Below are 21975 nucleotides of genomic sequence, written 5' to 3'. Positions count from 1 at the left end.
CCTGCTTTGGGCACTAACGTTTATTTCAATGCTTGTACTTTGGAGAGGGAGACACATCGGTGCCCCAGGTCTCTGGGTGAGCCCCACGGGGGACGTTAGGTGAGAATTCACAGAGCACTAACCATATGTCAGACACAAGGCCACTTGCCATGCTGTCCATCCTACACACCCTAGGTGGTGGAGGCTCTCATGTCCCCGATCTTTGGGGTGTGAGGTTGCTGAGGGGAGATTCTCCCCCAGGTGTGAACCAGGCCCAGCACCGTTGAGGGACACAGGCGGGAGCGGTGTGGGCTGCAGCGCTCTCTCTGAGGATGGTCCATCTGTTTTCCACCTCTGCTGCCCAGGGGCCATGGGCGGGGAGCAGCAGACCACCCTGACACATGTGGGGACATGCAGGTGAGGGGATAGTGGGACAAAGCAGGAAGGACCATGGGGGAGGGGGACCCAGGGGGAGCGGGACACCAGATTGCCTGTGTCCAGAGCTGCTGCGTGGGCAGGGCCGCTTGCCTGGGTGTGGGCCTGGTGGGAGGGCCCTGAGAGCTGCCCTGGGGGCCGGGACTGGGAGGCAGAGGGCAGGTGGGGCAACCTGGTCACAGGGGTGGGCGGCACATGCTGGCTGGCTCTCCAGCAACACCCAGGAATGCGTCCTAGCGGACCCCAGGCAGCCAGGCTCTGACTGAGACCTCAGGCAGCTTGCTGCTCCTATGTGGGCGACAGTTTCCCCATCTGCAGCAAAGACCGCTTGGAGACAGGCCAAGGGGCTGCTCCTGAGAGCCCAGCACCTGAAGGCTACAACTGTTGCCTCAGGCAGGGGCTCCCCTGCTATACCCGGGCCTGTGGCTCTGGGCCCTGTGCCCCTTGCAGCTGGGAGGGTCACCAGGAGGGGTACTGGGTCTGCTGGCCCACTGAAGAGGGCCTGCCCTGGACCATGTGGGGGGTGGGGATGCCGACCCTGCCTATGGTCAGTTCTCCACCTCTCAGACCAGGACACCCTTCCCCTGGGAGAGTGAGGGACGCTAGGGAAGCAGGGGTGCTTTCCAGAGCCTCAGGGCTTCCCAGTCACTCCTGGCATAGCTGGGCCCCAGGAAGCCAGGTGCTCAGGATTTATGCTTCTTGTCCGTGAAGAAGATCCTCCGGAGCTTGTCAGGCTGCAAAGATGGAGAATTTGCTGGAGCCGAGGGTCCCCGGACAGAGGGGTCCAGCACTGATTGGGGGCTGAGGCCCATGGCCAGCTTGGAGGACTGGTGCTGGTTCTGCTAGCCTCATGGTGCCAAATTCCACCTCCAGCCCCAGTTCTGAGTAAAAGCTAAGGGGTGGAGGGGCCAGGGGTCCCCTAATTCCCAGCACTCTCTGGTGCAGCAGGTCCGCCACCAGGGACCAGAGAGGATGTGAGACTGCAGTGGGGGAAGAGCTGCCATGGATGTGGCTTCAGGGCTTCCTGGAGGGCCTGCCTATGGGGTGGCCTGTGGTCCCAGGACAGCAGGTCCTCCGAGGCTGCTCTAGTCCAGGAGGTGTCAGAACCTGGGTTCACGTGTGCCTGGGATTGAGGCTGTCCCCACTGAGCGTGGACCCTCCCTGGCTTGGACTGCAAGCAGAGTGCTGGGGCTGACAGGGCCTGGGCCCCGTGGCAGCCCCTGACCACCTCCCTCTGACCTCCTGGCCGCTCTTTCCCTGTCCTGCCCTCTGACTACAATGTCCAGTCGGCACTGGGCTGTGTCCTGAACATGTGAGCACGTCTAGCCTTGGGGCAGACCTCTCTGGACACAAGCGGAGACCAGACCATGGTTCAGATGAAGAAATGGAGGCCCCAGGTCAGGTGGCTAAATAGTATGGGAGGCCCTGTGATGTTAGAGTTTTAGATGAACAAAGAGAAATTGTGGTATTTGGGACACGCACTCACTAGGAGTTGTTGCTGGGGAAAGTGCTTTACCCAAAGCCACATGGCTGGGAGGTGGCTGAGCCATGACAAGAAGGAAGGTAGGTCAGGCTGGAGCCAGGGCCCCCTGTGCACCTTGCACAGGCCCTGAGACGCTAGGGTATGGGGGTTGGCAGGCGAAACTGGTCTGCAGAGAGAGACCCCCTTTGTTCCCGCTGAGCAACTGCCTCTCCCACTATCTCCGAGTACATGTGACCCCTGGATAAGTCTGGGCCCCTGGGGGTAGTAGTAGTGACCTGAGCTTTTCATGCATGAGGGCCATGACCTCTCTGACCCGTGGGGCCTGGCAGCCACCCCATCCCACCGTATAGCCTACCTTGTGTGCCTGTCCGGTGCTCCTGGCTGCCGGAATTTGTTCGTAGGTGTTCCTGGGCTCGGGGAGCTCCGGGGCCCCCGAGAACCTGTCATAGCCATAGTCTGAGGATCCTGGCCGCCAGCTGGATGGGGGGCTGGGCCTGGAACACGGGGGCCTGACTGGGCTGCCCCAGTAGGCTGGGACCTGAGCGTAGGCACTGCCTTCTTGTTCTGGTGCCTCCCTGGGCTCTGGTGGGTCTGCTGTCTGCAGGAGCTTGTATGTGTCTGTACAAGTGCCTGGGGAACAGGGCTGTGCTCTGTGGCTCAGCTTCGGGGACGCCTGGCTCCAGGAGGCAGCCGAGCATCCTGGGGCCAGGAGGTGGGCCCGGGATGCAGGAGGCACCGGTTGACCATGGTCTGTGCCAACCCCAGTGAGGGCAGGCTCTGGGCCATTAGGCCTGTTTTGGCTTCCCACTGAGTGTCTCCTCAGGGGCTCCTCACCTGGGGAGCAAGCCCGGCTGCCAGCTGGAACCGTCCCAGGCTTGCTGGACCCCTCTGCGCCCAGGCCCAGCCGTGCCTGGTTCATCTTCCTCAGCTCTGAGTAGATGGTGCTGCCAGGGCTCCCAAAAGACTCTTCCAGAAGGGAGGCACTCCTCTCGGGGAGGGGAGGCACCCTGGCGCGGAGCTGGGGAGGGAAAGAACCTCTGGAGCGACACCCTTGGAGACACGGATGCTCCCAGACAAGCCTTGTCCCCTGTCCTGGCTCGGCTTACCTGACTGTCATGGGTGGGCATTGGCTGACGCTCAGAAGCCCCTGAGCCCACCCTTCGGAGGAGACCACCCCCCAGGCTGTCATTTGTAAATGATTCCACAAACGTCTGCTGGGCACCAGCTGGGGCCAGACTCTGTCCCAGGTGCCAAGGACTCCATGGGCAGCACAGCCAATGCTGGAAGGCCGCCTTCTAACCGGGGAGGTGGGCAACAGACCAGCCTATGACATGGTCTAATGTGCCTGACACAATACATGTTAGACCATCAGGTCGTTAGTCGTGTCCTGAGGAAGAGCACAGCAGGGTAACGGGATGAACAGAATGGCAGGTGGGAAGGGGCCTTTCCTACAGCCCTGGTGCCCTTTCTGGAGAGATGACATGCAAGTGGACCAAGTGCGCCAGCAGCTTTCTGGTAGGAAGAGCATTGCAGCAAAGACCTAGCAAGTGCAAAGGCCCTGGGGTGGGAGCAAGGTTGGTGTGTTCTGAGAAGATCAAAAGGCTGGTGAGGCTGGAGAAGAGAGCAGAGAGGAGGCAGCAGGGTCCCAGGTGAAGGCCCCATGAGGCCTCAGGGTGAGGGGAGACCTGAGGTGTGCTGTGATCTGTTGTATAGGAGTAAAATCTGAGCCCCTCCCAAGAGGTGCTGTGGAGGGAAAGTACCCTCTCATAGCACCCCCCCACACTCGCACAGTGTACACGAATTTCAGGCATCGCTTACCCATTTTCTTATTCAAGTGCAGAGGAACCGTAGGAGTGGTAAACTGAGGCACAGCCAGAAAGGCCAGCCTGTGGGCCGGACCTGTGGGCGTTGGTGCAGCCCCACCCAGAGCGCTGAGGACCCTGCTCACCTCCACACATCCCTCCTCGGAGAAGCTACAGGAAGTGGCCTCCAGGCTCTTCCTGGTGTGGACGAAGGAGACTGGGGGCTGGGGGCGGGTGGCGTCTGCGCCCACCGTGGGGGCTGCTGCGGCAGGTGGCTTTTCCAGGCCCAGGCTGGTGTGGTGGAGACCCAGGGTGATGGCATCATAGGGATCGTTGTCCTCTGGCTGCGGGTAGTGGGGGCACAATAGGGGCATGGTCATGCACCCCCAGCTGGTGAGGGACCCACACCAGCCCACCGAGCCCCTGACCTCAGGTAAGGTGTTGCCTCAGTCTCCCCCTTTTAAATAGGGAGCGTGACCACGAGGTCATGGGCCTGAGCGGGGGGGGGACAACCTAGGCCTGGACACCCCACCCTGTCCCCCCGCCCTCACCATGCCACAGCAAAGGGGTGCCTACCCTGGGGCAGGCAGCAGACAGTGTCTCCCCAAAGGGCTCAAAGTGCACCTCCTGGTAGTGGCGCACCAGCTCAGCCAGGGTGCTGTGACTGCAGGTGTCCCCCGAGACGAGGTAGCGCCGGTCCTGGAGCTGGTTGATGACGAAATGCCGACAGCGGTCACTGCCCCTACGACACAAGTGCGCGTACCCTGGGTCCTGGGTGCAGGACGAGGCTCGGGGGACGCTGACCGTCTGTGGGGGCTCCGCATTGGAGGTTGGGGGCCTGGCCTTCGAGGAGCTCAGCCCCGCGGGGGCTGTACAGAGTTCAGAGCGAGGGGGGGGCCTCCAAATCCCAGGTCCCCGGGGTCCCCGTCCTGCCCCTGTGAGGCCAGGAGCACCCAGCTGGGCACGAGACCTAAGGCCCTACAGACTGAGCAAACATCCAACAAGGCGGTGTGTAGAAAATCAGATTCAATGCCGAGGAATCCACGGTGAACAAAACACCACATCTTCACCCAAAACAGGTCCAACCCTGCACGAGCATCACTCCTCCCCCCTAAACCCCATCCCTGCAAGAGATACAGACTTCAGGCTCCACTGCATGCAGCCCTAAACCCCTACCACCTCTCCCCCTCACTACCCCTCACTACACCCTCCTCCCCCTCAGATCCCCTCACTCCTCTCACTACCCCCTCCTCCCCCTCACTACCCCCTCGCTATCCCCTCACTACTCCTTCACTATCCCCTCACTACGCCCTCCTCCCGGTCGTCCCTCCTTTAAGGATCAGTAACCCCACAGTGACCAGTGTCATGAGGGTGTGGAGGGTGACTCTGCAAGTGCACCGTCCTATGGATCCTGCCCCCAGAGCAAAACAGAAAACATTTCCAACTCCTGCCCCTTCTGTCAATGGAACTTCGCAGAAAGAAATCCCAGGGTCTTTTTTGTGTCTGGCATCTTTCACTCAACATCATATCTCTGAGATTGATTCACGTCCAGGGACATTTAGCTCCATACCCCCCTGTGTAAAATTCCATGTAGTGAAAAAAATCCATTTACCCCTTCCGCTGGTGGACGTTTAAGGCTTTCCAGATTTGCTAGAAACAAAGCTGCCCTGGATATTCTGTTCATGTGCTCACTGATGTTGAGAATGTGCCAGGGTGTCGCCTTGGTGGGTGGGGACAGGCCTCTGTGGAGCTCCTAGGTTCTGGCAAATCCTTTCCTGAAACCATTGCTATGCAGGAGAGTTCCAGCTGCCGCACATCCTCACCAACTACTAGTGTTCTGTCTGCCCATTTCAGCCACTCATTGCAGGTTCCATTTGTATTTTCCTGATTATAATGCTGCCGAAGGATACATACTATCGCCCTTTGGATGACCCCTTTTATGAAGTACCCATTCAAGTCTACCCACGTTATTTACCATGTTGTCTTATTGATTCGTGGGAGCTTTTCGTATATTCTGGCAAGAGTCCTTTGTTCAATACATTATTACAGGGCAGCCCAGGTGGCTCAGCGGTTTAGCGCCGCCTTCAGCCCAGGGCATGATCCTGAAGACCCGGGATTGAGTCCCGCGTCAGGCTCCCTGCATGGAGCCTGCTTCCCCCTCTGCCTGTGTCTCTGCCTCTCTCTCTCTCTCTCTCTCTCTCATGAATAAATAAATAAAATCTTTTTAAAAAATACATTATTACAATGTGTAACTTCTCCTAATACTCTGTCCTTTTAGTGACTTCATGGTGTCTTCTGATTAACAAAAAATCTTAATTTTAAAGAAATCAAATTTATCAACCTTCTCTTTTATGGTTAATAGGTTTGTGTCTTAAGAAATCTTTGCCTTTCTCAAAGTCTTGACAATTCTTCCTGTTTTCTTTTAGAAATATATGGCTTTGCTTTTGTCACTAGGGTCTATGGTCCCTTGTTTTCCACTTGGGTATCCGATTGCTCCCACCCGCTTACTGGGAAGCCCTGCCTTTCCCCCAGAACTGCTGTAAATCCGGGGACCCAATGCTGGGGCTCCCCAGATCCATGTCCCTGTCATGTATGTCAGAGAAATGTGATAAGTTGGTATTCCATCCACGGTCATGTTTGACAAAAGAGCCCTGATGCTAAAAAGCCATTTGAAAGCTTCTGGGTTCATCTCTTTCAAAGTGTGTAGCCGAGCAGCTGGCACATGGAATATAATTACTGTTTTCACAGTGATTGACGTTTATTTGGTTCTCACGATGTTCCAGCCACTGTGCTGAGCACCTCTTGACGGATGAACCCACTGAACCCCCCAGCAACCCTACGAAGTCAGTTCTACAGTGTCCCTATCCTACAGAGGAGGAAATGGAGCCAGACATGTTCCAGGTTAGGATTCATCCTGGGGCCTCGGAGGTTTGCCCTGGAGCTCTAGCAGTCCTTCCTGACCCTGACCCTGACCCTGACCCTGACCCTGACCCTCTGACCCTGACAGGGAGGGAGCTTCCCCCTTCATCCTCTCCAGACTGGGCTTGATGTCATCCTCTTGGCTTCATCCTGACCATCTTGCCCCCCTCCTGGACCAGAGCTCATCATTTCAGGGGCCCCATGGCCCTGCATGTCCAGCCTCCTCCCACAGCCTGCCGGAAGAACCCTGGAGAAGCCATTGGCGACCTGCACAGTCGCCTGGCTTCCTCCTCCGCAGGCACTCCTTCCTGGGAACCTCCCTCGCGGCTCCCTCAGCGCCTCTGTCTCAGTACCTCTGGACCTTTGCACATTCTGTCCCATCCAGTGGAGAGGCCCTCCTGAACTCCCATCACACCCTCTCTTCTGCCCTAGGCTCAAGGTTACTTCCGGGAAGCCGGTGAAGGGGACTGTCTCTTGCCCCCCCTCCCCACCCATTCCCACTGAGGGCTGTGGCTGTGTCTGCAGAACACATGATGGATGGAGCGGGGTGGGGGAGCCAGCGGCCCAGCAAGAGCCAGGCAGTGTGGCCCACAGGGGGTGGGGGGGTACCTGTCCTATCTGCAAAGCAAGCTTCTCTCCTACCTGTAGGACAAGATGTAGCTGGTGGCCCGGTCGCTGAGGCGGATGAGGAAGGAGCCGAGAGCTTTGTCGCCGAGCAGCTGCTCTGTCTGCCTGGGCAGAGGGCATGCAGTTAACTGGGGCCTGTGCCCGTCTGGCAGCAGGAGCAGGCCGACTTGGACCTGCCTCAGAATCCCTGCTGGCCATGCCCTTGGGTGCCAGATGCAGTGCACAGATAGCCAGCCCTCTCCACGGTAGGGGTTGGAGACTCTCCCAGACCTCGGGCTGCCACTGTGGCCTGTCCACACTCAGGCTTGGGCTGGGTCGGAGTCCTGAGGCCCCACGTGCACCCCCACACTGCAGCCTCACCTCAGGCACAATAGCCACTGACCCTGGCCACCCACCAAGAACGAATCCATAAAGCCAGAAAGGTTTAGGTTTGGCAGGTCCCGGCCTCAGGGCCACCATGTACAGTTGTGCAGGTTTCTATAGGGAGGAGGTGCTGTGTTGTATGGACCCTGATCCCAACAGGCTCTCATGTCCCCTGTGTGTCCCTTCCAGCCGGGCAGCCGTGAATATTTTTGAACAGTGCCAAGTATTTTGGCGACATGGTGAGAAGTTCCAGCTTCCTTTGGTTTGGCAGCACGTCGGCCCCAACTGAGCGCCTGCTCTCTGTAAGGCCAGCTGTGGATTTTGCACAGCCTGCGACTAAATGAAAGCGCTGAGCTCAACAGGTAAGGATTTGATGATGGGGACAGCAGGACAGTAAGCTAAGTGCTGGACCCCAAGCTGCCCCTGTAGACAGCTGGTGCCTGGTGCCGGGCAGGGAGGGCCAGGCTGCATCTGCTGTCGCTCGTCTCATGCTCAGGCAGCTCTGGCGTCTGTAATCCAAGAGCCACCCTTTCCTGGGGGGCAGTGCACATCCAGGTTTCCCCAAGGCGGTCCCCATCCAAGATAGCTCTCAGCTCCCTGTGAATGGTGTGCGACTGGACAATGACCCAAAGGCCCTGCCATGTCTGAGTGCACCTGCTCTCTCTCTTCTCTAGGCCGGGACTCCCAGAGTGGCCACTGCACTCGCCCAGCTGCCCAGAGACCGCAGGCTCCTCACCCCATCCCGGGCTTCACCCAGGGAGGCGGCAGGAGCCAGCCTTATCCCAGGGTCCCCAGACCACTTTCTCCATGCCAAGGGGTAGCCTTACTTGCGGGTAAGGAATCCGTGGAACCAAGGGGGCAGGGCTCCGTCCTGCAGGATGAGGGGCGCCTGTGTCTCCATGAACCAGATCAGGGCCAATTCCTGCAGCTTGGCCAAGGCCTGGCTGTCCCCCGACTCTCCGGGCCCCCTCCCAGGGCCAAGCTGCTTCGGGCTGTCCTCCATCCTGGCCAGCATGGAGCGGAAGCAGAGCGCAGACCACACACACACACACACACACACACACACACACACACGCCTCTATATGTGTGGGCACCCCGCTCATTTGCCTGAATCAGTGCCCGCCCCAACCGCCCCAGCACACAGGAGCCCAATTGTCACCCTGGCTGGTGGCTAGCTCTCCTTCCTGACTCTGGGGTGGCCATCTTCTCTGGCAGGGGACACTGTGGGGAGGGTCATATTAGCAGGGGTGGGGCTGGCTAGGGGAGGAGACTACGGACTGCCTGGCCCCGTTCCCCCAACCTCTAGCCTCCGCCTTCAGCTAAAGGCCAGGCCTGGCTGAGGCCCTCAGCCCAGCTTCATGAGCAAAGCAGTAGCTTTCAATTCTATTCATCCTTCCCTAGTGGAGGTCACTTGTATTTTGGTGAAGTTCACTGATTAACTTCCTTCCACTGAAGATTTACTGAGTGTCTACTGGGCTGTGGGAATAAAGTCATGCACAAAACAGCATTTTGCCCTCGTGGCTCCAGCATAAGGAGACAGACAATCGTCGAGTCCATGTACAGAATATGGTGCCAAGTATCATGTGCACCCCAATAAAGGAGGGGAAGAGGACACGGCTTATCTCCTTTAGATGGAGGTTGGTCAGGGGTTGAGCAGAGAGGAGCAGCTAGTGTGGACGGGTGGTCTGGAAGGGCCAGGCAGAGGCCTTCGAAGGAGGCCTTGGACCAGCTAGGGTATCTGTTCATCCCTAAATGCATCCTGCGCTTCTGAGTTCCATGGCAGAAACCCAGCCAGGGGGATCCCGGGGCAGTAGGCATTGTAAAGTGTGGGCCCTGGGGACAGGATCAGGTCAGAGTCCTGCTTTCATGGGACCTCAGAAGGTCCACTTCCTCGTCTATAAAATGGGAAGAAGCAGTCAGGATGCCTGGGTTGAGTGAGAGTGCATGGTGGCTAATGTGAGAGCACACATCCACTTCCATCACTGGACAGCACCCCACAACGGCGGCGCTTGGTGGAAGCGAGGACAGCGGGTGCCTGTGACATCCTGTTCCTTGGTCTGGGCAGAGGGGGAGAGACATGTGCTCACTTTGAAATCTCCCTGCGCTCTGCGCTCACGATTTAGGTAGACACTGCTGTGTTTATAGTGGCTTCACAAGACAGCTCCCCGTGGATGGGTGGAGGCTGCAGCCCTATGTCCTTGGCTCCAATCCTGGCTGGCTAGCTATGTGACCTTGAGGAGGGGACTTCATGTCCTTACCTCCGCAACAGGAAAAGCCCTCCAATGTCTGGGCAGGCTAAGGAGTTGGGGCCTGAGGACAGTGCTCCGCATACCGTGAGTGATGGGGATTTGCCATATGTTGACTGTGACTGTGATGTAATGGCTCTGACCTGGTGGATCCTTCCCTGTGGATAAGGATGTACATGATTATACTATGGCTACAGCCCCACCGTGGTCATCCCAAGCAAGATGGAAATGCCTGCGGCAGCTGTGGAATGCATGTGATGGGGAGGACAGGCATGTTGTGAGGCAAGCCCGTGACCCCAGTCCCGTCTCTGGGTCTCCTTTTCCACATTCATACAAAAGGTAACAGACACTCACCTTGCTTCCCGGGGAAAGAGAGAAACAGCGCTGGCAGGCTCTCTGCATGGGGACAGGTGTGCTGGGGCCAGGAAGTGTTCCGGACACGCAGCTGTTTGAGCATCACCATTATAAACAGTTAATTTCCAGCCTTGATGGCAAGGAGCCAGCTCTAGCCGGGGCCCCTGGGGGTGGGGATGGGGTGCATGGTTTTCCTGCCACAGATCTAAACCTGGAATATACTGGGCTCAGAACAGAAATCCCACTACGTTTGCACACTCATAGTTATCCTGCTAGTGTGCACGGATTTGCTCCCCAACACGAGGGCGTGGAGAATGAATGAGCCAATTTCTTGTTTCTTAAATTGTCTGTGTTATCATCTACTCCATCCTGCACCTAGAGCAGTGCGTGGTACAGTTAGATGTTTGATGGGCATATTTCATTTTCTTGGTTGATTGATTTAGGTTTTATTTATTTATTTATTTGTTTGTTTTTTAAGATTTTATTTATTCATGAGAGACACGCAGAGAGAGAGAGGCAGAGACACAGGCAGAGGGAGAAGCAGGCTCCATGCAGGGAGCCTGATGTGGGACTGGATCCTGATCCCAGGACTCCAGGATCAGGCCCTGGGCTGAAGGCAATTGCTAAACTGCTGAACCACCCAGGGATCCCCTCATATGTCTTTATTACAGATATTTTGGGTAATTGATTCCCACCAGCATACTATGTATTTTATTATGTGCATTTAAAAACACATTCTGAGAAGTCCATGGGCATTACCAGACACCCAGAGGGCTCCAGGGCTCAGGAAAGGCTAAGGAAGCTAGGGTCTGATGCAGGGCCCTTTGCTGCCAAAGTCAAGTCCTAGAAGTATTCAAATGCAAAGAAATGTGTTTTTATGATTTTCCATGAGGCATTTTCTCCACCTCCCCTTCCTGGGATACTGTTGTGGGCAGAACCTGGTCATTTGCCTGTGAAGACAAAGGCGTTTTGTGCTGGGCATGGGGGTGGGGGTGGGGGGTGGAGACGGGGAGTCTGTGTTTGAGCTCTGAGGATGTGGGGGCCCAGGACTGTGGCATCAGGGCCCTGGGAAAGACTAGGGGATGGGTGGTCTCTGAGGGCATGCACCCTACTGTTCAGTCCCCACTGTGGTCACCCAGGGAGCTGGGCCTGGGCACATGGATGACACTGGCATGGCTCTATCCCAGGGTGCCCTGAGGGGCACAGGTTCTGGTGTCAGACTGACCCCCTAAGACACCTGGCCCCCATTGCTGGCTCTGCAGGGGGGTTTTGAGGTGGGTCCTAATCTCACCACCTCTCAGTGTGTCTTCATCTATAAGAACGGAGGGGAGAACCTACTTACCTGGCAGGGGTTGGGGGTGCAGAGGCCAGTCCAGGCAGCAGGGTGGCTGGAAGGCACTGGCAAGCTACATCGGCCTCCGCCCAGCTTCCTGGCACCTGAGGGGTCTTCTAAAGCCAAGCGTGTCTGTCTGGTGCTGGGTGCCCCTGCCAAGGTCACGCTCCTCCTGTAGGACCCAGACATGCCAATGTGCCGTCCTTTTTGGGGCTCCTGCCTGAGGGCACTGGGTCTGGCTTCCCCTCCTGGGGACCCCTCCCAGGCCTGTCCAGCTGTCCTGACCAGGCATCTGGCCCCAGCCCCCACTCCTCCTTCCCAGACCCATGCCATGGGGACAGGAGGCCAAGGCAGCCTGTTGCTGCCTGTGGACACTATGTTTGCACACTCATAGTTAGCCTGCTAGTGGCACAGATTTGCTCACCAACATGAGGGCATGGAGAACGAATGCGCTGATTTCTTGTTTCTTTCTTTTTTTTTTTTTTTTTTAAGATTTTATTTATTTATTCATGAGAGACACTGCGAGAGAGAGGCAGAGACACAGGCAGAGGGAGAAGCAGGCTCCATGCAGGGAGCCTGATGTGGGACTCGATCCCGAGACTCCAGGATCACGCCCTGGGCCGAAGGCAGGAACTAAACCACTGAGCCACCCAGGCGTCTTGATTTGTTGTTTCTTAAATTGTCTGTATCATCATCTACTCCATCCTGTACCTAGAGCAGTGCGTGGCACAGTTAGATGCTTGATGAGCATATTTCATTTTATTGATTGATTTAGGTTTTATTTAAATTCAAGTTAACATACAGTGTACTATTAGTATCAGGGCTGGAATTTAGTAATTCATCATCAGCTGCATATAATACCCTATGCTCATTCAATAGGTATATTTATTTATTTATATTTATTATTATTATTTTAAAGATTTAATTTATTAATTCATGAGAGACACAAAGAGAGTGGCAGAGACACAGGCAGAGGGAGAAGCAGGCTCCTTGTGGGAAACCCGATGAGGGACTCCATCCCAGGACCCCAGGATCACGACCTGAGCCAAAGGCAGATGCTCAACCACTGAGCCACCCCGGCATCCTGGTATTTTAAATTATTATTCCGATAGATGATATACCCACGTGGCTTTTAAAAATAAAAAATATTAAAAAGTATCTGTACAAATATTTTCCCTCCAAGCATTCAGTCCCAGGCACCCATGTCCTTCTCATTCCCAGGGACCTGCGGCTACTCCTTTCCTGAATGTCCTTCCCAGGTCTCTGCACAACCAAGTCGACAGGTATATTCTTAATTCAGAGGGCAGGATATCATCTGACCTTCTGTATACATTCAGTGTTTTACTTTGTAAAATAGCTCAATGCTGCCTCTTGGAGCTCTGCCTGCAGGAGGCTGCTGGGGAGGCCTTGTCGGCCGCGGCAACTCTGTTCCTGCTGTGTGGCTGCACTGTATGTTCTGTGACCAGTCCCCTATGGGGGGTTACTTGGGTCGTTTCTAAGGTTCCCCAATGTCCAACAATGTGGCAGGGGACGGCTTCAGGCGCACTCAACAGAGCACAAAAGTGAGAACACCCACAGCACACATCCCCCAGTGGGGCCGCTCCAGTCAGAGGACGCCTGCCTTTGTGGTTTCAACAGATGTTGCCAAATTGCCTCCTTTTGGGGTTGCCTGTATTTGTGATCAGTAAACATGAAAGGAGTGGGCTGATGAATGGACTGTGTTCTCAAGCGTTGTCATATGGGGCCCTCCCGCAGGGGAGGGACTGCTGCTGGGCGGGAGTGGTCACCAGTTTCTTGACCTTAATCTGGCCCCTCAGCGCCTCTGAGCAAGTTTGTTTCTGCATGCCTTCTGGGGTGGATGGTGGCCCCCAGAGATGCCCTCAGGCCCTGTATCCACTGCACACAGGAGCAGGACAATGGCCAGGTCCCAGGGCCTTGACACGGAAACCCAAATAAGGAAACAGCCCCAACCTGCACCAGTGTTGACTCCAGAATCCGAAATAGGAAACTATAAAATCACAATAAGTGTGCAAGCAAATGTCTATAAATGGAATATTGCATCAATTTGATGGAGAATTCACAAAAGATTCATCGCATCTGAAAACAGTTTGGAGGTCAGATGGTCTGCCCTCGCCAGGACCTCTGAGTGTGCAGGAGAACTGCTGAGAAATCATTACCAGTCACCAATTGAACTCTCAAAGCCCAATCATAAAAATAATATTTTCCCAAAAGTTCAAAGCAAAAAAGTATATATATATGTATATGTGTATATATATATACACATACACACACAGGCACACAGTTTATAATGTAAGATGTGACTGTCATTTTATTTTATTTTTTTTTTGTGACTGTCATTTTAAAATTATATATATTTGATATGAAGTGAAATGGGACCCCAAAGAGAGCCTTGGACCCACCATAGTCCTAAAACCACAGCAGCCCCACTTGCTCCATAGAGCACCCCACCTGGGGCTGTGGGCTCCCCACCTGCCCAGAGGAAAGGGAAACCATCCCTCAGGCCAGAGGGCTTCCCTGTGAACTACCTCTCAGTTTTAGTGTCAGGAACAAGTGTTCTCCATAGATTATCTGGCCTCACCAGTCGTTCTGAGTCCCATTTAAAAATGAAAATCTGCAGAATTGTAGGCCATGTGCTCATGAGGCCTGAAGGAGGGACAACCAGGGAGAGGTACATTAAGGCCCAGGGGGAAGACCAGGGGTCAGAGACCGGGCGTTAAAAACCTTGTTCTATTGGAGACTGATGGCCGGGTGGGCCTGGCACACCTGGCCACCTGCACAGGGGGCCCCGGCTTTCACTGTCCCCTGCAGCGGGAACATGGCACCCCTAATGTGCACCAAGCACTTCCAGTACACGCTGTTTCCTTTGTCCTCTGTCCCAGGCAGGCAAGGTGGTATGACTCTGTCTGTCCTCACTGCCAAGACAGGAAACAGACTCGGGACCAGAGACAGCCTGGCCTGCCTCAGCGGAAGATGGAGTCAGCGGCAGGGCCTCTCCACATGTGTGGGGCACCTGCCCACCTGCTGTTGCTTTGCCCTCACCATCCCCCAGCCGGGGACACCTTTCCCTGCAAATTCTGTACCTACCTTCAAAATGCAATGGATCAATATTAGTAGCTATTTAGCCATATATTTAAACTTCAAAATACAAAAGAAACTCCAACAGACTCCAAAGGGGCTCTTGCTGGGCCCTCGTATCCTGCCTGCCTTTGGGGGTCTCCCTCCTAACTAGGGCCTTCCCGTTGTGTGGCTTGCGTCTGCCCGCACCTCTTGGAGACCATTTGCTCAACCAGGATGGGGCCTGAACTCTGCCTTTAGAGCGGCCCCTCTTCCAGTAATGTCCCTCTGTTGAAATGCCTCCATCCCCCAAACGGGCCTCACAGGGGAGTTGCAGTGCCTGGAGGCCGTGGGGGTGGGGGTGGGGATTCTGAGGGCAGGGGGCTTGGGGAGGAGCCAAGACAGGCGGGCTGCTGTCCTGGCTGTGGTGCCAGGCCGAGAACCAGGACTGGGACAGAAAGGACCAGGCCTCTGTACCTGCAGCCCTGCTGCCCGTCCTGTGTCCAGGCCTTCCCCGCTCCCCGGGCTGTGTGCCCCCCCAACTCCTGTGTAGTCCTCACCTGCTGGCCCCCAGCCCCTGCCAACCCTCTGCCCTCCATCAGTGCCCTGGGCCCCAGGGCTTAGAGAGTGGCCAGCGCTTCCGGTGACCCCACCCCCCCAGGAAGGGGAGCCATAGGCTGTGAGATTTGCCTGCACATTTGGCAGGGAAATGAGGCCTTCGGGAAGCCAGAGTCTGCAAATCCAGGCCAGAGGGGTGGCGGTGGGGCTTCTCTCTCTGAAGCCCCCATCCCACCTGCCCAGGTCCTTCTGAGACTCAGCAGCACCCAATGGAGGCAGAGGAAGGGGTGGTGACAGTCCCTCCCACCCCCCTTACTTGGGCTCCCTCCCATGACCCCATCAGGGCAGGATGGTGTGGGAGCACGTGGTAGGGAGGTGGTGGTGGGGCCTCCCTCTGGGGGCTGTTCCCTGGCCAATGCAGCCTCTGTTCTGAAGCCAGCCCAGCTCCCCCGTTCCCCCTCTAGCACCACACCCTGAACTCCAAACCACCCCCATCCAGACCAACTTCCTCCACCAAGCTCCGGGGATAGCAAGGCCCCATCAGGATCCCTGTGTGCCTGACCTCCAGATAATGGGGCAGTCTCTGCTCAGAGACAGGAGGGCTCCCTCTGTGCCATCTGGCCAGGGGACTGCAGCTAGGGCCCCTTCTCTGGTGGGGTGGCAGGGAAGACACACCCTGTGACCCCCAGTGGTAATGCTTACACTAACTGCAGAGGGCAGGATGGAAGAGTGCCCAAAGGGAAGGGACTGGTCAGCTGTGATGGCTGAAAACCTCAAGAGGCTGGAAACAGAAGAGCCTCACTGGCCCAGCTGGAGAAGGCCCACAGGCCTTACAGCTGGGCTGCAGGCAGGCAGGCAGGCAGGCCCTTGGAGATCAACTGCTGCCCATCCCCTGCAGCCCAGAGAGGGCACAGACACGGCTATCAGGCAGCATATCAGGCAGTGAGGTCTCCTCTCTCTGGACTCCCCCAAGGACTGTGGGCTCCTCCTGCAACAGGATGGCACCTTGGCCAGCTTGTCCTCCTGGGGTCTGTGAGGTGCAGAGACTGCACGTGGCTGGGCCTCCCACCCCATCCCTCTTGAGGGAGACTGGCCGAGGATGAGTCATTGGCTCTGTGTCCCTGGGGCTCGCCCAGGGCTGGCCATGTGGGAGCAAGCTCACTGCCCCAATTTCCCCTTTTGGGTAGACAGCAGCCACTTCCTCCTGGGTCGGCCACTTCCTTCTGGTCACTGGGCTCCACGAGGCTAGAGGGGGCAGGCCCTGTGGCACCAAGCAGACATATCCTAGAAATGGTGGTGGGAGGGTACACAGGCTGCACAACGCTGGCCCCTGACCACAGGACCTGGACGTTCAGTCTAAAGGGACTTTGAAAACTGCAAATGTCCACCTGCCATTTGAGAAGGGCTCCAAGGGAGGACCCGGGAGCCAGCAGGTTCCCATGCAGGATAGCCCTGGGCGGGGGATCTGGTTGGAAAGGACGGAACCGAAGCTGCATTTCTTCAGCATTTTACATAAATGACAAGACTTGTCCAGAAAGATGGTGGGGGAGGGGCTGCAGAAGCCGAACTAAGGCGCCAGCTCTCAACCCCCGGCACAGGGCCCTCAGGATGGAAGGGGGTGTGACACCATGCAGGGTTGTTCCTGGAAAACCAGCCTCCTGGAGTGGGCAGGGCTGGTGGCCTGGGAGAGATCTGGGGGATCACAGGGGGTCGGGGGATCTTGGAGGCTGGGGCCAATTCTAATCAGCTGAATGGAGGGGAGGGACTGTGCTGAGAGGTTGTTGCCACTTTGTCCCGCTCACTGGGGTCTCAGTACCTGTGGCTGTGCAGCGTCCTCATAGGGCCACACTCTGGGCCTGGCCAGTCTGTGAGATTCTGCAGGCCCAGTGCCTGGCTCTGCAAGCTCTCCAGGGACCTATGAAAGGTCTGTAGCCAAGGACAAGTATACCTGGATTCCAAAACCCGAGAAAAACAGCAAAAGATGATTATGCTCGGGCTCCCAAGAAAAAGAGCAAAATCTAAATCAATAGACATTTAATTAGATGTCTACAAAGTGTAACATTATAATCATCAAAATGTCACTCTTTCGAGGGGCACCTGGTGGGCTTACTCAGTAGAGTGTGTGACTCTTGATCTTGGAGTTATGATGAGTTCAAGCCCCATGTTGGATGGCAAGATCACTTAAAAAATCAATAGGCTTAAAAAAAGTCACTCCCTTTGAAAACAATGTGTAGGCTAGATTTCTCTCACTCAGCCAGGATGCCCACACAGACATGATGATTGCCAAGAAATTGTTAGCCAAACATAAATTAAAATGAATTCCTCACAGATAATATCGGGACCATAATTACAGCAATTCCCTCAAATGTTTTGAGAGTCATGTTTACATAGGATGTGGGGCACTTGACTGTGTTGGGTATGGTGTGGGGCATGGCTGGGCTCAGAGAACAGGGCATGGGGCCTGTGAGCGAGCAAGAATGGCACCACTCCTCTGCCATGGTTGGCCAGGGACCAACAACAGGCTCCGAGGCAGGAGGGTAATGCTGGAAGCAGACACTAGCCACGGTGTGACAGTAGTGGTCCCTTGTCCAGACCCACCTGCTCAAGCTGGGGGCTCACACCTGTGCCTTCCTGAACCTCAGTAGACTTCGGTCTCTGCAAGGTGGACCTGGGCTCAGTACACCCCCCTGTTGCACAGCTGGCTGATAGAGCTGAGGACAGTGGGCTGTCCCCCGCTCCTACCCAGCCTCTTGCGCACCTCCCACGTGGAGCTGTAGCTACAGATCCAGTGCTCCCAGCTGTTCCCCTTTCCATGGGATTTCCCGGGCATATCCCACTCTGCTGCCTCACCCTGCGAGCCCATTAGTCACTGCCCCTCTCATGCACAGGGCAAAGCCCAAATCCAACTTGGTTTCCTTTCTCCCCAGGGTGCAGGGCACTCTCAGGCCTGCCCTGTGTGGAGGCTGATTCGCTGTTGGATCCTCCCTCTCAGAAGCTGCCGATTGAGGAGGACATTCACGTTAACTGTACAAGAATAGTAAGAACCGCTGGACTGCACTGAGGGCCTACTATGTGCTAGGCACATGCTGAGTAATCTCACATGTGTTTCTCCTGTAAGTGTCATGAGAACAATGGCATGGACTGTATGATCCCCATTCTACAGACGAAGAGGCTGAGGCTCAGAGAGGTCAAATAAACTGCCCAAGGTCACATGTCCGGTTAGTGGCAGAGCCGGGAGGCAAATCCGTGCCTCCACAGCCCACCCTCAACACCAAGTGTTTTGTGCTGAAAGAGCACCCAGGGCATGAAAGTGGAGTCCCCCTTGCTGTGGCCACCTAGGCTGGGCTGTGGATGGGCTGGTGAGAGGTGTCTGCGGTCAGCGGAACAGGGCCTGTTTGAGGCTGGCTGGGTGGGTGAGTGGGAGCCTGCTCTTCATGCATATCTGAGGTTCACAGACTTGTTTGGTGCCCTGTCCCTCCCGGAAAGCTAAGCTTTCCAGCTTTGTGTCCACTCACATGTTTGTGTACGAATGTGCAGAAGAAAGGATGTGGGATATCTGCTTTGATTTGGTCCTTGCAGAAACACAGCTAGAACCTTCCTTTTTCCATGGAGGTGTAGTGGACATACTGCATCACTCAAGTTCCAGGGATACCACGCAGAGGTTGGCAGTGTCACTCCTGGGCTGCACCTCCTCCCAGGCTGCAACAGGCGCTAGGTTGCACCCGCTGCCGCGCTGCATCTGCCTCCCGGCTGCCCCTGCGGGCTGCACCTGCTCTGGGACTCCACCTGCCCCTGGTTGCACCTGCACCGCATCCCCCCGGCTACACATGCCCCCTCTCCCCCAGCCCCTGCACACCTGGAAGCCCGGACCTCTCGATGCCCGGACCTCTCGCTTGGCCAAGCGCCAATTTGTTCTTGGCACTGACGGACGGTCTCTTTCTAATATGTTGGTGTGTTTTCCAGATTCCACGCATGAGTGAAATCGCACGGTCTCTTTCTCCGGCGAATTTAGCTCAGCACGGTGGCCTTGGGCCCACGTGGTCGCGGCTGGCTCGGCCCCGTCCTTCCTCCTCTCTCTGGTGACAGCCAATTTCGCAGGGGCGTGTCCGCTGGCGGGCCGCCCGCATCAGCGGAGGGCGCCCCGTACAGGTGCTGCAGGTGCGCGGAGCGCGAGCTTCCCGCCGGCGCGTGCCGTGACGGCTGGACTACAAGTCCCAGGCTGCCGTGCGCGCCCGCGGGCCGTGCGCAGCGGCGGGGCGGGGCGCGCGGGGGCGGCGCGCGGGCGGGCGGGGGCGCGCGGGGTCCGGGCGGCGGCGGGGCGGCGGCGATGCCGGGGCCCGGGGCGCGGGCCGAAGAGGAGGAGCGGGAGGGCGCGGCGGCGGGGCCGGGGCCGGGGCCGGGGCCGGGGCGGCTGTGCGGATACCTGCAGAAGTTGTCGGGTAAGGGCCCGCTGCGCGGCTACCGCAGCCGCTGGTTCGTGTTCGACGCGCGCCGCTGCTACCTCTACTACTTCAAGAGCCCGCAGGACGCGCTGCCCCTCGGCCACCTGGACATCGCGGACGCCTGCTTCAGCTACCAGGGCCCCGACGACGCGGCCGAGCCTGGCGCAGAGCCGCCCGCGCACTTCCAGGTGCACAGCGCGGGCGCCGTCACGGTACTCAAGGTGGGAGCGCCGAGCCCCGGCCCGACCCCCGCCCGACCCGCGGCGACAACCCCTGCTGCCCCCTCCCCGGGCTGACCCCGGCGCCCCCTCCCTGCTGCCCCCTCCCCGGGCTGACCCGCGGCGACGCCCCCTGCTGCCCCCTCCCCGGGCTGACCCCGGCGCCCCCTCCCTGCTGCCCCCTCCCCGGGCTGACCCTGGTGCCCCCTCCCCGCTGCCCCCTCCCCGGGCTGACCCGCGGCGACGCCCCCTGCTGCCCCCTCCCCGGGCTGACCCCGGCGCCCCCTCCCTGCTGCCCCCTCCCCGGGCTGACCCTGGTGCCCCCTCCCTGCTGCCCCCTCCCCGGGCTGACCCGCGGCGACGCCCCCTGCTGCCCCCTCCCCGGGCTGACCCCGGCGCCCCCTCCCTGGTGCCCCCTCCCCGGGCTGGCCCTCGTGCCCTCCGGCCCACTCTCCCCGCCCCCCCCTCCCCCCGGCCATCCCCAGCCCGACCCCTGCGCCCCCTCCCTGGCGCCCCCTCCCCGGCCTCACCCCTGCGCCCCCCGCCCCGACCTCGGTGACCCCGACCCCGGCGCCTCCCTTCCTGGTGCCCTCCACCCCGACCTCAGGGCTCCCCTCTCCTGGGGCCCCCCTCCCCGGCGGCCCCCCCCCCCGCGGCCCCCCCTTCCCGTCGTCCTCCACCCCCCCCCCCGCCCCTCTCCCCGCCCCCCTCCCCGCCCCCTCCCCGCGCTTCCCCACGCACGACGTGGACGCCCTGCGCAGCGGTCCCAGGCGTTGGCGCCCGCAGGTTTCTGGATCTGCCCGGTGGACCCCTTGGTGCCTCCGCTGCTCTTCCTGGAACGGGGAGGGGTGGGCTGCTGGTGCGGTGCCAGGGAGTGGGAGGTGGCGGGGTGCTCACAGTTCACTCTGGTCCTGCAGTGGGCAGGGGCACTATGCTAAGTGGAGAGCTTGTTCTCTTGCTGAGGGAGAGGTGTCAAGGGGTTCCTTCCACCAGTTGGGCCTCATCCATCCCATGTGGCCCTGGCCTTGGGGTCTACTCTTCTCCCAGAGCCCTCTCCTGGCCTTGCTCCTGCCCTCCCTCCTCTAGCTGGGCCCGCCTATTGCCAGAGCTCTCCTGGGTCAAGTGCAGAGCCCAGTGGGCTGAGCCTGGTTCCCCGGGCCTCGTGGCCTCAGCACTGGGCCCCGGAGGCCACGTAGCAGCTGGAGCTGCCCCAGGTCAGCTCCAGCAGCAGCTGCAGCCCCTCTGGATGGCTGTGATTCCCGGTTCTCCCAGGCCCCTGTGCCTCCTCTGAGTGGCGGCACACAGCCTGTCTGCAAGGGAAGCTGGGCAGGGCTGACTTAGAAACTGTGTGGATGAACTTGGGAAGGAGTCCAGGGAGCACACAGGGACGCTGCCAAAGCAAGGCTTGTCCTCACTGTGCTTGTGCACAATTCTGTGTCACATGAACTTCCTGTGGAATTGTTTGTTAGAGAACAAAATGGGGCATCCTGTTTCAGATTTTCTCAGACGGCGTTGGAGCCCTCTCAGTGTTTTCATGCAGGGAAACGTGAATAACGGAGGTAAATACCTAAGTGAGGCTGGGGTTTGGACGCAGACGGTGGCCAGCCGTGGGCCTGAGCTTCTGCTCTGCACGCATTGGGCATCTTGCACCCTGTCTGCCTCAGCTCCCTCTGGTCCGCTGGGACCGTCACCTTCCTCATTAGGGGTTGTGAACATTCCAGAAATGTGGGGAGTGTCTGGCACGGAGCAGGCCCTGCGTGGCAGCCGTGCAGGACGAGTGGTACCTGTGGCTGTAGCCGTGGTGTACTGCTATAATGGAATGGCCTGCAGCAGTGCGTGCTGAGAAATGAGAGTGCTGGCCATGCACATGGAACTGGGCAAGAAGACGTCACAGAAGGATGGCACACAGATGGTTCCATGGGCAGGAGGGTGCAGAAGGTCATGCAGCTATCTGTGCTGTGTGGGGAGTAGGGAGCTGTGCACGGTGACAAGTCTGGATTCAGGGTGCACTTTGCTGCTTAGGAAGAGTGGGAGCAGGTCCCCATAGGCACCCAGTGTTCTGGCAACTGTCTACTTGTAGGACTGGGTGGCGGGTGTACCAGTGCACTTCATAGCATTCTGTCCACCTGTTTCTATGTCCA

The 21975-nt window shown here is 57.9% G+C and overlaps 2 protein-coding genes and 1 long non-coding RNA gene across 8 annotated transcripts in view; 2 read left to right on the top strand and 1 right to left on the bottom strand.

The window, feature by feature from the left end:
* Nucleotides 1–5: 5 nt before the first annotated feature.
* Nucleotides 6–8848, bottom strand: SH2D7 (SH2 domain containing 7). 3 transcript variants are annotated; one of them, XM_072737511.1, is made up of 6 exons: nt 8436–8848; nt 7261–7346; nt 4276–4441; nt 3846–4043; nt 2253–2915; nt 6–1148 (listed from the first exon to the last, which is right to left on the bottom strand). In XM_072737511.1, exons 1-6 carry the CDS (start codon nt 8709–8711, stop codon nt 1098–1100), a joined length of 1440 nt encoding a protein of 479 aa, XP_072593612.1. In that variant the 5' UTR covers nt 8712–8848; the 3' UTR covers nt 6–1097. The 3 variants fall into 3 exon arrangements, with proteins under 3 accessions (XP_072593612.1, XP_072593613.1, XP_025855794.1); XM_072737512.1 differs by having other exon boundaries at nt 7261–7350; nt 8436–8828; XM_026000009.2 differs by lacking the exon at nt 6–1148 and having other exon boundaries at nt 1682–2915; nt 7261–7350; nt 8436–8664.
* LOC112920963 (uncharacterized) lies at nt 5977–9112 on the top strand. The gene is made up of 4 exons (XR_003235170.2): nt 5977–6600; nt 7267–7490; nt 7798–7970; nt 8283–9112. It is a non-coding gene; the product is annotated as an uncharacterized lncRNA (long non-coding RNA).
* A 10353-nt stretch (nt 9113–19465) lies between these two features.
* TBC1D2B (TBC1 domain family member 2B) overlaps nt 19466–21975 on the top strand; it is a 63203-nt gene continuing 60693 nt past the window's right edge. For all 4 annotated transcript variants that reach the window (XR_011997136.1, XM_072737508.1, XM_072737510.1 and 1 more), the window contains exon 1: nt 19466–19837. Coding sequence is in view for 3 of the 4 variants with exons in the window: in XM_072737508.1 (XP_072593609.1) it covers nt 19502–19837 (336 nt within the window). In the remaining variant the exon portion in view is untranslated. The remainder of the gene's footprint in view (nt 19838–21975) is intronic.

This window comes from Vulpes vulpes, chromosome 14, assembly GCF_048418805.1.
Source record: "Vulpes vulpes isolate BD-2025 chromosome 14, VulVul3, whole genome shotgun sequence".
NCBI classification, from domain to species: domain Eukaryota; kingdom Metazoa; phylum Chordata; class Mammalia; order Carnivora; family Canidae; genus Vulpes; species Vulpes vulpes.
The sequence above is the reverse complement of the archived record's forward strand: the minus strand, read 5'-3'. Positions and strand labels throughout refer to the sequence as shown.

Bases quoted from the DNA above. Each gene is read 5' to 3' on its own strand.
- SH2D7 (XM_026000009.2), bottom strand. From the start codon at position 8,623: ATGCTGGCCAGGATGGAGGACAGCCCGAAGCAGCTTGGCCCTGGGAGG. The intron at 7,351-8,435 runs GTAAGGCTACCC...CCCTCTGCCCAG, and splicing joins CACGGATTCCTTACCCGCAA to GCAGACAGAGCAGCTGCTCG. The intron at 2,916-3,845 runs GTGAGCAGGGTC...TTCCCTCCCCAG, and splicing joins CCGAGGAGGGATGTGTGGAG to CTCCGCGCCAGGGTGCCTCC.